Source organism: Photinus pyralis, unplaced genomic scaffold (assembly GCF_008802855.1).
Source record: "Photinus pyralis isolate 1611_PpyrPB1 unplaced genomic scaffold, Ppyr1.3 Ppyr1.4_LG3b, whole genome shotgun sequence".
Classification (NCBI taxonomy): Eukaryota; Metazoa; Arthropoda; class Insecta; order Coleoptera; family Lampyridae; genus Photinus; species Photinus pyralis.
The window spans coordinates 24,435,634-24,451,955 of NW_022170510.1; the positions used below are offsets into that span (position 1 = coordinate 24,435,634).

Genomic DNA, 16,322 nt, shown 5'->3' on the forward strand with positions numbered 1-16,322 from the left:
AGTAGTTAAAGGGCCACCTGAGCCAGACAGTCACATGTCGCGCCAGGCGAAAGTGAGGTTTGCGCGCACGTGTACGAGACGTATAGCTATTTTTAGCTTTTAGTTGGTGAGATTTGGTATCGCTATTTTGGACATCTAACCTCGCGCAATTTGGCTGTAGGGAATTTTGATGGCTTTTAGGCACACCGAAATTTGGGTGGCCTATTTTTTCTGGATCCAGCTTTCGAAGGTCGGATCCAGCGTAGGAAGAAGCTTACGTTAGTTTTTGATGTGTTGAATACGGCCGTTACTTTACCCGAATTCTCCATTAATTTGGCTGGAAGAAAAAAAAAAGCACTTGAATCTCACAATCATTTGCGATACGATGTTTAGAAAAATCAGGTGTACGTCGCAAACTCGCTACCTTCTTTCTCCCATTAACTGTAAAAATAGACTTTTGCAATAATTCCTTTTAGTTGCATCTTGTGCGCCGTAAGTGACAGATGTATGTAATGCAAGTGCATTTGCATTTATTTTACACTTACCTAAGCATCGCATCGAAGTTACCTACTGATTTATATTAGGCACATTTGATGATTCTTATTGCTACTAATTGTTCAAATCTTTAAAACCCTAGTACAAGTACCCTTATTACGAAAATCGACACAATTGAGATAAGTATTGCATCATCTTTTATTATACCACGTGATCACTAGTATTACATAAAAGTGCATTCCCAACATTCCATTTCATCAGTATGCATCCAGAGTGTTCTCATTGTGGGTATAATTAAAATTGCGATTGGTTTGTTTGGAAAGTAGCAACTATACCTTCAAATGTGGCCGGTGCAAATAATATAAGTTGAATTTTTCAAAAATTAAGAACTCTTCTATAACGTCGTATTACCTCTCAATTATATCTACGGAAACAATGCTATTTCAGCGCTGTTAATAAAACACAGGTGGTCATCCGTTTTCTCTCATCATAAAAAGAAAATTTTCAACGACTTCTGTCAGTAACGCGTTGAACGCCGAGTGTGAAGGACGTAATAATCCGCATTGTTGTTAAATTTTGTTCCAAAAGAATATTAAGGTGTTCCATTTCATTATTATTTCTTAGCGTCTTGGCCATAGGAAAAGGGCGATTGAAGCACGAATAATTTTGTTATAACAGATCAGGTGGGGAGAAGAAAAGAAATCAATCGGTCCATTTTCTTATTTCCTTTGTCTAAGAGTAATACCTAACCGGGTTTATCCGTTTTGCATCCTTTTAGCAAACTCACTTTATTAGGCACATACCTTTACTATAGGTACCTATACAGAAAATACAACTATGGCTAAGTTTATAATTGAAAGGGAGTTTGTAAAGAACGTTAAACGATTTGGTTTAAGAGGGCGATCTATTCAATTTAGATTAAAACAAATACCTCCTAACGAAAACAGTCTATTATGGATTAAGGGCGCGATTCGGGAGATAGTTAGGTACGCCTGCGATAAGATTTCTGCTGAAGATATGATAGGGTTTACCTTTTGTTCCAAAAAATTTTCGCGCGGAGAGGGATATTTGAAGTTTCAACGTGCCGATTCAGTGCATTTTGATGATATATGGGAACTAATTTCCTCTATCTACCAATCAAATTCCGTGGGGTTGAGTACAGATACGTTTTGTTTGGAAGTGACCATTGTTCGTCCTCCATTAGGTAGAGGAAGAATGGCTAATAATAAATATAGCAGTTTCGAGGAGGAATGCGCTGCGAGACAAGGGATTGTTTGTATTAAAAATGTAGATAATTTATGTTTACCGAGAGCTCTTGTTGTTGCTATAGCTAAAGCAACCGGTGATCCTGACTACCATAATATACGCAAGGACAGAGCGCAAATTCAATACCAAAAAGCAAAACTGTTAATGCAAGAAGCTGAAGTTGAAATAGGAGCAAATGGGGCAGGTTTACTTGAATTACAAAAATTTCAATCGCATCTGAGTAATTTTAAAATTGTAGTTTACAATTACGGGACGAAGTGGCGCGATATACTTTTTGAAGGTGATTCTGACGCATCCCTAAAAATTAATTTACTGTATTGTAATAATCATTACAATGTAATAGCCTCACTCACATCTGCTTTTGTGTGTCGCTATTTTTGTGATAAGTGTCACGTGGGATATAACAATAAATTCGGTCACAGTTGCATTGGTGTTTGTTCCTCTTGCAAACATGCTCCACCCTGTGATCGCGAACAACACATAAAATGCCCCAACTGCAGTAGATATTTTGTTTCTAAAACTTGTTTCAATAAACACAAAGAACTAGCCCCTAAAGAACTTAAAACGGTATGTGAAAAATTGTTTAAGTGTAAAACTTGTTATAAAACAATCCGAGAAGGAATGGAACACACTTGTAACTCGTATTACTGTAAAACCTGCAAGAAAAACCGACCAGATGATCATCTTTGTTATATGCCTGTTGACAGTATCACCCCAAATTTAAGAGATTTTTTATTTATTTTCTACGACCTTGAATGCACTCAAAATAAAAGATTTAGCGACTTTCAAACTTTACACGAACCAAATTTATGTGTTTTTAATCAAAGGTGTGAGATTTGCTTAAATGAACCGCTTGAAAAAATTATTTGTACCAACTGTGCCGTAAGACAGCAGATCTTAAAATTTTCCGATGTTATTGAGAGGCTCGTTTATTATATTTTAGAGATTAGGAAAAGATTCAAACATGTAATTGTTTTGGCTCATAATGGGCAAGCATATGATCATCAATTTATTTTAAATTATATTTTAACAAAAACTGAATTGAAACCCGAATTGATTATGCGTGGGTCTAAAATTATTTCTATGTATATCGATAATGTAACATTTTTGGATTCCTTGAACTATTTTCCAATGGCTCTATCGAAATTACCTAAAGCATTTGGTTTGAATGATAATTTTCGAAAGGGTTATTTCCCTTATCACTTTAATACCCTTGAAAATCAGTATTATACAGGACCTTATCCCGATATTCAGTACTATGGGCCGGACACAATGATGCCGGAAGATAGAGAAAAATTCATTCTTTGGTATAATGAAAACAAAGACAAAGTCTTTGATATGCAAAAAGAAATTGTATCGTACTGCGTATCAGACGTGAATATTCTAACAACGGCTTGTTTAAAATTCAGAGATTTATTAATTCAAGCCGGTAATATCTGTCCATTTTCGGAAGCCTGCACGATTGCCAGTTCATGTAATAAATTGTTTCGCCGAAATTTTTTGAAAGCTGATACCATTGGTCTAATTCCGAGAAATGGCTATCGTTATCGGGATAATCAATCAAAAATAGCAATTGAGTGGTTAATATGGGAGGAAAAAGTCAGAGAAATTAACATCTTGCACGCCGCCAAAGGGAAAGAAATCGTATTAGATGGTTTACCGGTCGATGGGTTTTGTGCTGAAACAAATCAGGTATTTGAAATGATGGGGTGTTTCTACCATGGCTGCGTGAAATGTTTTAAAAACGATCGCGACAAACCTGTATACAATAACAGCGGAGAAACAATGAATTTAAGATATGAAAATACTCGCTCCAAGATAACTCGTTTAAATGAATTAGGGTACGAGGTCATAATGAAGTGGGAATGTGAATTTAAGCAAGATAAAACCCAGGACATTGCTAAGTATGTATTTGAACACCCGCTCATCAATTTCACCCCGTTAAATGTGAGAGATAGCTTTTATGGTGGACGAACTGGAAACATCAAGTCCTACTACAACGTGAAAGAAGGGGAGAAAATAAAGTATATTGATATCTGCTCGTTGTACCCCTGGGTTTGTAAATATGGGAAATTCCCGATCGGACATCCTAAAGTGATCATAGGGGACGACTGCTTAAATCTCGATATTTCCAAAATAGACGCTATCATTAAATGTAAGGTACTACCTCCACAAAATCTATTTCACCCCGTACTTCCGATAAAATTAAATAAAAAATTAATGTTCCCTTTGTGTCTGACGTGTGCCAAAAGTTTCAATCAAGAGGAATGCTGTCACGATGTAGAGGATAGGGCCATTGTGGGCACTTGGGTTTCGGATGAACTTGTGAAAGCTTTAGAAAAGGGGTATGAAATTTTAAAAATTTACGAAGTTTGGGATTATAGAACCGAACAATATAATGGGAAATCAGGGGGATTATTCACAGAAATGATGAACACATTTATTAAAATTAAACAAGAAGCAAGTGGGTGGCCCGCAAATTGTAAAACGTACGAACAAAAAATCGCATATATCGATAAATTTTTGGAAAAAGAAGGGATACGTTTGGATTTTGACAATATTGTTAGTAACCCAGGTTTACGATCACTGGCAAAACTTATTTTAAACTCATTTTTTGGTAAATTTGGACAACGCGAAAATCAACCAAAAACAAAAATTATTAAACAGTCAGCTGATCTGTATTCGCTATTGCTTGATCCGGCAGTTGAAGTTATTGGAATTTTGGCAATTAACGAGGAAACTTTAGTAGTAAATTATCAATACAAAGAAGAGTCATATAGCGCTTTAAGTACTGTTAATGTTTCAATTGCAGCATATGTCACTACGCAAGCCCGTTTAAAATTGTACTCATACATGGAAAAGCTGGGGGAACGGGTACTGTATTTTGATACGGATAGCATCATCTACATCTCACGAGAAGGTGAATATGAACCCGAAACGGGTAACTATCTTGGCGATATGACCAACGAACTGGAGGTTTACGGTCCTGAAAGTTATATCACCGAATTTGCATCAGGCGGACCAAAAAATTATGGTTTTGCGGTTTATTCTCCTACGCAAGATAAACACTTTCAATCGTGTAAGGTCAAAGGGATATCTATTAATCATGAAGTATCAAAATCGGTAAATTTCGAAACAATGAAGAATATGATAATTTACGAAGAGCCTCCACAAAAGATATTGTACAAGAATTTTGAAAGAACCGTAGATCATCAAGTGTTAACTGTTGAAAAAGAGAAGATATTTCGTCCTAATTTATTGAAAAGACGTTTCAGCAAGTACGATTCATATCCTTACGGGTTTAAAAAAGTTAAAAAAGGGGAGGGTGAAGAGGAAAAAACCTCAAAAATCGACATCGTCGAGTAACAACGAATCAGTCATCTCCAGGAATAATGAATGAAAACATCGTCGAATGATGATCAGATCTTGGATAATAGTTTGTACTTAGCATATACTACATTCCTAGTAAATCGATAGGTGTTAAGACTTATTATGTTACCTAAATACCGTTAATTGTATTATGTGTTATAAGAGATATAAAATAAAAGAGAATCAACACGTGAGCGTATATTTTCTTTACATCATGAACAGTTGGGAACCTCGGCGAATTGTTGGTAAGTAACAAGAGAGTTAGCATATTTCTTTTTTTTTTGCATAAAGCGGAGTTGATGTAACCTCCTACCATCACGAGAAGCTTAAAATCATCTTTAGGAAGTTACACACATGACCGCTATACGCGTGACAATAACTTAGTAGAAACAAGTCATTAAACAGTGTACAAACGCGAATGGCTAAAGCTATTTTTATACGTTTAATTCAAATGGATTCGCATATGCGCAAACCCATTTTTAAGGTGTGCCCAAACGTAGCTTTTGAAATGATCTTAGGATTTACTTTTATTGTCCATATCTGTTATTAATTTTTCAAACGCGTTTATAATAAGAAATTTCAATTGCCTCTGTGCAGATACGGATGCCTTGCCATTTAAATTCTTTCTTTTTCGTCTAACCTTTACGTTAGTAACAATTAAACAAGCAAATATCAAGTGGAGTAGTTCGGGAGCCTTTGTGACTCAGACAGACATCAAGAGCACAAAAGTGCGCTTTTTTATCTTTTGAAAGTGAAAAGCGCACTAAAAATCACTCTTCGTAGTGAACAAGAACTTATGTAAGCAGAATCGATACATTGAAGATCTTGATACTCGCTAGCGCAGGGTGCCCTCTACTCGGTAACATGCCACGCACCAGCATGCTGTACGATTCGTTAGCTCCTCTATATATTATAAGGAATGCAAGTTATTGATACTTTCCTCTAAAGGGGATTGTTCAGGTTCTACGCGTTCGGACATTACCACCTATTAGGCGGTAATGGTTCGGAGCTTATCGCACATTGTAACTCTACGAAGTAATACCTACACCATGTCGACACTTGGTTTGTATGCCTATATCTATTTTAACAGGTACCCGTATTCCATTGAGGATTAAAATTTCCGGTTCCGGGGGCCGTATTCTACGTTTAACACTACTACAATACATTGTCTTTTTTTTTTTCAAGTTCAAATATAAACCTATAAACAAATGCAATTCTCTGTAATAAGTATCTCTGCTCGTCCCTGTCTCCCTTTACTGCTCTTGATGCACAGTACCCATTCAGCACAGCTTGTTAATAGAGCTCAAAAGTAGTTTCAAAAGTACTATCAGACAAAGTTTTTATAATTTTGAAGGGGACACAGGATCTCTTAAGACCGGCGAGAATACTCGCATTCGCACACTTTTTTCACGAATTAAAAGGAATCGTTAAAAACAATGCCCTCGTATCATCTCTATGCGGTGAGTTCGAATCTGACAACTTGGCAGTTTTTAGTGGTACAGAACTTACCAATGCTTCGGAGGACATGTAAAGGTGGCGGGACCCAGCAGTGTATCACGACTATCGTTAGGTCATACAGTCGAGGGAAGATCAGGAATTGTTTCATAATTTATTGAAATACTAGTCCTTAGAGTATATTTACTGTGGCTGTTGATTTTAAAGATCGTTTCCGAAGTCTCCCAGCGAATATAATCTACCCAATGCACATCAAATAACCCACTTAACGTACAGAAGGTCATTTATCTTGGACTTAACGCCTTCTCATTCGATTGGTATGATGATAACTAACTGTAATCTACGAGTATATTGAAGGTCTCCAACGTGAAGGGGGTCGTTCGTTTACTTGACGAATGGTTCAATCACCCCTGTAATAACGTACCGCTTGTTTACCAAAAAAAAAAAAGTTAAATCAGTCCATAACAATTCGGGTCCCATTCCCCATGCAAAACATTCACTGCCAAACCGGTCAAAATCTCCTCGCATTGACTCATTTTTACGGTTGATTGATTAACCTCTACAACGGTTGTTTTGATATTCATGATTTTAAGGTGATACTAAAACTGCCGAATTTTACGACGAAGCCAGTTAAATCAGATTTGCCTAATAGGTCTACATTCGCTCGCTAGATCTACATACCCAAATAGTAAATACATTGGACATGTACCGCAACGGGAGATCCGTCTGATTTAAATAAGTGAGATGTTTCTGATTAAACTCAACTGTGCGAGGAAATAAGGTCAGTTGTCTTGGAACACTCCGAACGCGATGCCACTAACCTGAACACAAATCGTACACGAATGGACCCACAGCCCAAGCCTAATTGCGAACTCTACAAATGCGATTCGTACTCAAACTCGAACCGAATAACTTCCATACGATTTGAGATCCATCGCGTTCATGGATGCACGGATGAACGATGACGATGACCTGTGTTCTTGATTGATTATAGATTTCGAGGGACACAGAAGATCAAGCGTATACACTGGTAAACAGATAAACAGGTAAACATAAACAGATAAACAGGTAAACAGACAAACAGGTAAACAGATAAACAGGTAAACTAGTAAACAACTGAACAGGTAAACATAAACAGATAAACAGGTAAACATAAACAGATAAAACAGGTAAACAGATAAACAGGTAAACAAGATCTGCTTTTTTTTTTAAAATAAAGCTGATTCTGTTTATGTGTTTATGTTTACCTGTTTATCTGTTTACCTGTTTGTCTGTTTACCTGTTTATCTGTTTATGTTTACCTGTTTATCTGTTTACCAGTGTATACGCTTGATCTTCTGTGTCCCTCGAAATCTATAATCAATCAAGAACACAGGTCATCGTCATCGTTCATCCGTGCATCCATGAACGCGATGGATCTCAAATCGTATGGAAGTTATTCGGTTCGAGTTTGAGTACGAATCGCATTTGTAGAGTTCGCAATTAGGCTTGGGCTGTGGGTCCATTCGTGTACGATTTGTGTTCAGGTTAGTGGCATCGCGTTCGGAGTGTTCCAAGACAACTGACCTTATTTCCTCGCACAGTTGAGTTTAATCAGAAACATCTCACTTATTTAAATCAGACGGATCTCCCGTTGCGGTACATGTCCAATGTATTTACTATTTGGGTATGTAGATCTAGCGAGCGAATGTAGACCTATTAGGCAAATCTGATTTAACTGGCTTCGTCGTAAAATTCGGCAGTTTTAGTATCACCTTAAAATCATGAATATCAAAACAACCGTTGTAGAGGTTAATCAATCAACCGTAAAAATGAGTCAATGCGAGGAGATTTTGACCGGTTTGGCAGTGAATGTTTTGCATGGGGAATGGGACCCGAATTGTTATGGACTGATTTAACTTTTTTTTTTTTGGTAAACAAGCGGTACGTTATTACAGGGGTGATTGAACCATTCGTCAAGTAAACGAACGACCCCCTTCACGTTGGAGACCTTCAATATACTCGTAGATTACAGTTAGTTATCATCATACCAATCGAATGAGAAGGCGTTAAGTCCAAGATAAATGACCTTCTGTACGTTAAGTGGGTTATTTGATGTGCATTGGGTAGATTATATTCGCTGGGAGACTTCGGAAACGATCTTTAAAATCAACAGCCACAGTAAATATACTCTAAGGACTAGTATTTCAATAAATTATGAAACAATTCCTGATCTTCCCTCGACTGTATGACCTAACGATAGTCGTGATACACTGCTGGGTCCCGCCACCTTTACATGTCCTCCGAAGCATTGGTAAGTTCTGTACCACTAAAAACTGCCAAGTTGTCAGATTCGAACTCACCGCATAGAGATGATACGAGGGCATTGTTTTTAACGATTCCTTTTAATTCGTGAAAAAAGTGTGCGAATGCGAGTATTCTCGCCGGTCTTAAGAGATCCTGTGTCCCCTTCAAAATTATAAAAACTTTGTCTGATAGTACTTTTGAAACTACTTTTGAGCTCTATTAACAAGCTGTGCTGAATGGGTACTGTGCATCAAGAGCAGTAAAGGGAGACAGGGACGAGCAGAGATACTTATTACAGAGAATTGCATTTGTTTATAGGTTTATATTTGAACTTGAAAAAAAAAAAGACAATGTATTGTAGTAGTGTTAAACGTAGAATACGGCCCCCGGAACCGGAAATTTTAATCCTCAATGGAATACGGGTACCTGTTAAAATAGATATAGGCATACAAACCAAGTGTCGACATGGTGTAGGTATTACTTCGTAGAGTTACAATGTGCGATAAGCTCCGAACCATTACCGCCTAATAGGTGGTAATGTCCGAACGCGTAGAACCTGAACAATCCCCTTTAGAGGAAAGTATCAATAACTTGCATTCCTTATAATATATAGAGGAGCTAACGAATCGTACAGCATGCTGGTGCGTGGCATGTTACCGAGTAGAGGGCACCCTGCGCTAGCGAGTATCAAGATCTTCAATGTATCGATTCTGCTTACATAAGTTCTTGTTCACTACGAAGAGTGATTTTTAGTGCGCTTTTCACTTTCAAAAGATAAAAAAGCGCACTTTTGTGCTCTTGATGTCTGTCTGAGTCACAAAGGCTCCCGAACTACTCCACTTGATATTTGCTTGTTTAATTGTTACTAACGTAAAGGTTAGACGAAAAAGAAAGAATTTAAATGGCAAGGCATCCGTATCTGCACAGAGGCAATTGAAATTTCTTATTATAAACGCGTTTGAAAAATTAATAACAGATATGGACAATAAAAGTAAATCCTAAGATCATTTCAAAAGCTACGTTTGGGCACACCTTAAAAATGGGTTTGCGCATATGCGAATCCATTTGAATTAAACGTATAAAAATAGCTTTAGCCATTCGCGTTTGTACACTGTTTAATGACTTGTTTCTACTAAGTTATTGTCACGCGTATAGCGGTCATGTGTGTAACTTCCTAAAGATGATTTTAAGCTTCTCGTGATGGTAGGAGGTTACATCAACTCCGCTTTATGCAAAAAAAAAAGAAATATGCTAACTCTCTTGTTACTTACCAACAATTCGCCGAGGTTCCCAACTGTTCATGATGTAAAGAAAATATACGCTCACGTGTTGATTCTCTTTTATTTTATATCTCTTATAACACATAATACAATTAACGGTATTTAGGTAACATAATAAGTCTTAACACCTATCGATTTACTAGGAATGTAGTATATGCTAAGTACAAACTATTATCCAAGATCTGATCATCATTCGACGATGTTTTCATTCATTATTCCTGGAGATGACTGATTCGTTGTTACTCGACGATGTCGATTTTTGAGGTTTTTTCCTCTTCACCCTCCCCTTTTTTAACTTTTTTAAACCCGTAAGGATATGAATCGTACTTGCTGAAACGTCTTTTCAATAAATTAGGACGAAATATCTTCTCTTTTTCAACAGTTAACACTTGATGATCTACGGTTCTTTCAAAATTCTTGTACAATATCTTTTGTGGAGGCTCTTCGTAAATTATCATATTCTTCATTGTTTCGAAATTTACCGATTTTGATACTTCATGATTAATAGATATCCCTTTGACCTTACACGATTGAAAGTGTTTATCTTGCGTAGGAGAATAAACCGCAAAACCATAATTTTTTGGTCCGCCTGATGCAAATTCGGTGATATAACTTTCAGGACCGTAAACCTCCAGTTCGTTGGTCATATCGCCAAGATAGTTACCCGTTTCGGGTTCATATTCACCTTCTCGTGAGATGTAGATGATGCTATCCGTATCAAAATACAGTACCCGTTCCCCCAGCTTTTCCATGTATGAGTACAATTTTAAACGGGCTTGCGTAGTGACATATGCTGCAATTGAAACATTAACAGTACTTAAAGCGCTATATGACTCTTCTTTGTATTGATAATTTACTACTAAAGTTTCCTCGTTAATTGCCAAAATTCCAATAACTTCAACTGCCGGATCAAGCAATAGCGAATACAGATCAGCTGACTGTTTAATAATTTTTGTTTTTGGTTGATTTTCGCGTTGTCCAAATTTACCAAAAAATGAGTTTAAAATAAGTTTTGCCAGTGATCGTAAACCTGGGTTACTAACAATATTGTCAAAATCCAAACGTATCCCTTCTTTTTCCAAAAATTTATCGATATATGCGATTTTTTGTTCGTACGTTTTACAATTTGCGGGCCACCCACTTGCTTCTTGTTTAATTTTAATAAATGTGTTCATCATTTCTGTGAATAATCCCCCTGATTTCCCATTATATTGTTCGGTTCTATAATCCCAAACTTCGTAAATTTTTAAAATTTCATACCCCTTTTCTAAAGCTTTCACAAGTTCATCCGAAACCCAAGTGCCCACAATGGCCCTATCCTCTACATCGTGACAGCATTCCTCTTGATTGAAACTTTTGGCACACGTCAGACACAAAGGGAACATTAATTTTTTATTTAATTTTATCGGAAGTACGGGGTGAAATAGATTTTGTGGAGGTAGTACCTTACATTTAATGATAGCGTCTATTTTGGAAATATCGAGATTTAAGCAGTCGTCCCCTATGATCACTTTAGGATGTCCGATCGGGAATTTCCCATATTTACAAACCCAGGGGTACAACGAGCAGATATCAATATACTTTATTTTCTCCCCTTCTTTCACGTTGTAGTAGGACTTGATGTTTCCAGTTCGTCCACCATAAAAGCTATCTCTCACATTTAACGGGGTGAAATTGATGAGCGGGTGTTCAAATACATACTTAGCAATGTCCTGGGTTTTATCTTGCTTAAATTCACATTCCCACTTCATTATGACCTCGTACCCTAATTCATTTAAACGAGTTATCTTGGAGCGAGTATTTTCATATCTTAAATTCATTGTTTCTCCGCTGTTATTGTATACAGGTTTGTCGCGATCGTTTTTAAAACATTTCACGCAGCCATGGTAGAAACACCCCATCATTTCAAATACCTGATTTGTTTCAGCACAAAACCCATCGACCGGTAAACCATCTAATACGATTTCTTTCCCTTTGGCGGCGTGCAAGATGTTAATTTCTCTGACTTTTTCCTCCCATATTAACCACTCAATTGCTATTTTTGATTGATTATCCCGATAACGATAGCCATTTCTCGGAATTAGACCAATGGTATCAGCTTTCAAAAAATTTCGGCGAAACAATTTATTACATGAACTGGCAATCGTGCAGGCTTCCGAAAATGGACAGATATTACCGGCTTGAATTAATAAATCTCTGAATTTTAAACAAGCCGTTGTTAGAATATTCACGTCTGATACGCAGTACGATACAATTTCTTTTTGCATATCAAAGACTTTGTCTTTGTTTTCATTATACCAAAGAATGAATTTTTCTCTATCTTCCGGCATCATTGTGTCCGGCCCATAGTACTGAATATCGGGATAAGGTCCTGTATAATACTGATTTTCAAGGGTATTAAAGTGATAAGGGAAATAACCCTTTCGAAAATTATCATTCAAACCAAATGCTTTAGGTAATTTCGATAGAGCCATTGGAAAATAGTTCAAGGAATCCAAAAATGTTACATTATCGATATACATAGAAATAATTTTAGACCCACGCATAATCAATTCGGGTTTCAATTCAGTTTTTGTTAAAATATAATTTAAAATAAATTGATGATCATATGCTTGCCCATTATGAGCCAAAACAATTACATGTTTGAATCTTTTCCTAATCTCTAAAATATAATAAACGAGCCTCTCAATAACATCGGAAAATTTTAAGATCTGCTGTCTTACGGCACAGTTGGTACAAATAATTTTTTCAAGCGGTTCATTTAAGCAAATCTCACACCTTTGATTAAAAACACATAAATTTGGTTCGTGTAAAGTTTGAAAGTCGCTAAATCTTTTATTTTGAGTGCATTCAAGGTCGTAGAAAATAAATAAAAAATCTCTTAAATTTGGGGTGATACTGTCAACAGGCATATAACAAAGATGATCATCTGGTCGGTTTTTCTTGCAGGTTTTACAGTAATACGAGTTACAAGTGTGTTCCATTCCTTCTCGGATTGTTTTATAACAAGTTTTACACTTAAACAATTTTTCACATACCGTTTTAAGTTCTTTAGGGGCTAGTTCTTTGTGTTTATTGAAACAAGTTTTAGAAACAAAATATCTACTGCAGTTGGGGCATTTTATGTGTTGTTCGCGATCACAGGGTGGAGCATGTTTGCAAGAGGAACAAACACCAATGCAACTGTGACCGAATTTATTGTTATATCCCACGTGACACTTATCACAAAAATAGCGACACACAAAAGCAGATGTGAGTGAGGCTATTACATTGTAATGATTATTACAATACAGTAAATTAATTTTTAGGGATGCGTCAGAATCACCTTCAAAAAGTATATCGCGCCACTTCGTCCCGTAATTGTAAACTACAATTTTAAAATTACTCAGATGCGATTGAAATTTTTGTAATTCAAGTAAACCTGCCCCATTTGCTCCTATTTCAACTTCAGCTTCTTGCATTAACAGTTTTGCTTTTTGGTATTGAATTTGCGCTCTGTCCTTGCGTATATTATGGTAGTCAGGATCACCGGTTGCTTTAGCTATAGCAACAACAAGAGCTCTCGGTAAACATAAATTATCTACATTTTTAATACAAACAATCCCTTGTCTCGCAGCGCATTCCTCCTCGAAACTGCTATATTTATTATTAGCCATTCTTCCTCTACCTAATGGAGGACGAACAATGGTCACTTCCAAACAAAACGTATCTGTACTCAACCCCACGGAATTTGATTGGTAGATAGAGGAAATTAGTTCCCATATATCATCAAAATGCACTGAATCGGCACGTTGAAACTTCAAATATCCCTCTCCGCGCGAAAATTTTTTGGAACAAAAGGTAAACCCTATCATATCTTCAGCAGAAATCTTATCGCAGGCGTACCTAACTATCTCCCGAATCGCGCCCTTAATCCATAATAGACTGTTTTCGTTAGGAGGTATTTGTTTTAATCTAAATTGAATAGATCGCCCTCTTAAACCAAATCGTTTAACGTTCTTTACAAACTCCCTTTCAATTATAAACTTAGCCATAGTTGTATTTTCTGTATAGGTACCTATAGTAAAGGTATGTGCCTAATAAAGTGAGTTTGCTAAAAGGATGCAAAACGGATAAACCCGGTTAGGTATTACTCTTAGACAAAGGAAATAAGAAAATGGACCGATTGATTTCTTTTCTTCTCCCCACCTGATCTGTTATAACAAAATTATTCGTGCTTCAATCGCCCTTTTCCTATGGCCAAGACGCTAAGAAATAATAATGAAATGGAACACCTTAATATTCTTTTGGAACAAAATTTAACAACAATGCGGATTATTACGTCCTTCACACTCGGCGTTCAACGCGTTACTGACAGAAGTCGTTGAAAATTTTCTTTTTATGATGAGAGAAAACGGATGACCACCTGTGTTTTATTAACAGCGCTGAAATAGCATTGTTTCCGTAGATATAATTGAGAGGTAATACGACGTTATAGAAGAGTTCTTAATTTTTGAAAAATTCAACTTATATTATTTGCACCGGCCACATTTGAAGGTATAGTTGCTACTTTCCAAACAAACCAATCGCAATTTTAATTATACCCACAATGAGAACACTCTGGATGCATACTGATGAAATGGAATGTTGGGAATGCACTTTTATGTAATACTAGTGATCACGTGGTATAATAAAAGATGATGCAATACTTATCTCAATTGTGTCGATTTTCGTAATAAGGGTACTTGTACTAGGGTTTTAAAGATTTGAACAATTAGTAGCAATAAGAATCATCAAATGTGCCTAATATAAATCAGTAGGTAACTTCGATGCGATGCTTAGGTAAGTGTAAAATAAATGCAAATGCACTTGCATTACATACATCTGTCACTTACGGCGCACAAGATGCAACTAAAAGGAATTATTGCAAAAGTCTATTTTTACAGTTAATGGGAGAAAGAAGGTAGCGAGTTTGCGACGTACACCTGATTTTTCTAAACATCGTATCGCAAATGATTGTGAGATTCAAGTGCTTTTTTTTTTTCTTCCAGCCAAATTAATGGAGAATTCGGGTAAAGTAACGGCCGTATTCAACACATCAAAAACTAACGTAAGCTTCTTCCTACGCTGGATCCGACCTTCGAAAGCTGGATCCAGAAAAAATAGGCCACCCAAATTTCGGTGTGCCTAAAAGCCATCAAAATTCCCTACAGCCAAATTGCGCGAGGTTAGATGTCCAAAATAGCGATACCAAATCTCACCAACTAAAAGCTAAAAATAGCTATACGTCTCGTACACGTGCGCGCAAACCTCACTTTCGCCTGGCGCGACATGTGACTGTCTGGCTCAGGTGGCCCTTTAACTACTGCTATGACTATGGATAAAGTCTAATCCATGCTACCCGATTCCAGTAAATCCGGTTCAAAGGATGCTGTATCATTCAAATGCTTCATAGAGTAGAGGAATCCAAAAGGATTCTCGACGATTGCTCATTAAACGTAATATAGAAAACTATATTAACATGAGTAGCACATTTTTCACGTACGTTTACTCCTGAGGTGTGCGGTAGACGGCATTTTGAACAACTTTCGATTCCGATTCGGCCATTTGCCGATACAGGAGTAGAGTTTCGAATAATCGGACTCGATCATGACTTGTTAACACGTGATAAAGGAGACTTTATCGACACTAGTACTCCGGGTTGTGGAAAACATTAGGGACTGACCACTCCAGTCCACTTAATAGGGTTTGGACTCTGAGGGATTGTAAAAGTAGCTTAATGGTAGAGCCAAGAGAATAATTTGTGCGTATTATTTTCCTGGGAAATTTTTCATGGTTCTACTGAACCAGCAATTGAAATCCGAAGGGATATATAAGTGTTAGCTGCATTTCGCAATTATGAAGACTACAACTACTGCTGGAAGTACATTAAATTAGACACCAAATAAATTGTTTATATCCGTACCCAAAAAAGAAGCCATACGGAAAATGTGGCTACAACTTGCATGTCGAGACCCAGGGTATTCAATAAAAACAACACTATTTTTGTGATGACCACTTTGATGTAAGCTTAATTTTGTATTCACAAAAACCCCCATATGGGATGGCAAGTTGGGGTCGACTTCTTCGTCGAAAACTAAAGAAACTGCATGAGGTGTGCGGTAGACGGCATTTTGCTATGACTCCATGGATAAAGTCTAATCCATGCTACCC

The 16,322-nt window shown here is 36.9% G+C and overlaps 2 protein-coding genes across 2 annotated transcripts; one reads left to right on the top strand and one right to left on the bottom strand.

The window, feature by feature from the left end:
* Window positions 1-1,311: 1,311 nt before the first annotated feature.
* On the top strand, window positions 1,312-5,106 carry LOC116166429. Its single transcript, XM_031481381.1, has 2 exons — window positions 1,312-1,924; window positions 2,975-5,106. The coding sequence occupies exons 1-2, from the start codon at window positions 1,312-1,314 to the stop codon at window positions 5,104-5,106; spliced, it is 2,745 nt and encodes a 914-aa protein (XP_031337241.1).
* A 5,263-nt stretch (window positions 5,107-10,369) lies between these two features.
* Window positions 10,370-14,164, bottom strand: LOC116166430. Its single transcript, XM_031481382.1, has 2 exons — window positions 13,552-14,164; window positions 10,370-12,501 (listed from the first exon to the last, which is right to left on the bottom strand). The coding sequence occupies exons 1-2, from the start codon at window positions 14,162-14,164 to the stop codon at window positions 10,370-10,372; spliced, it is 2,745 nt and encodes a 914-aa protein (XP_031337242.1).
* Window positions 14,165-16,322: the final 2,158 nt, after the last annotated feature.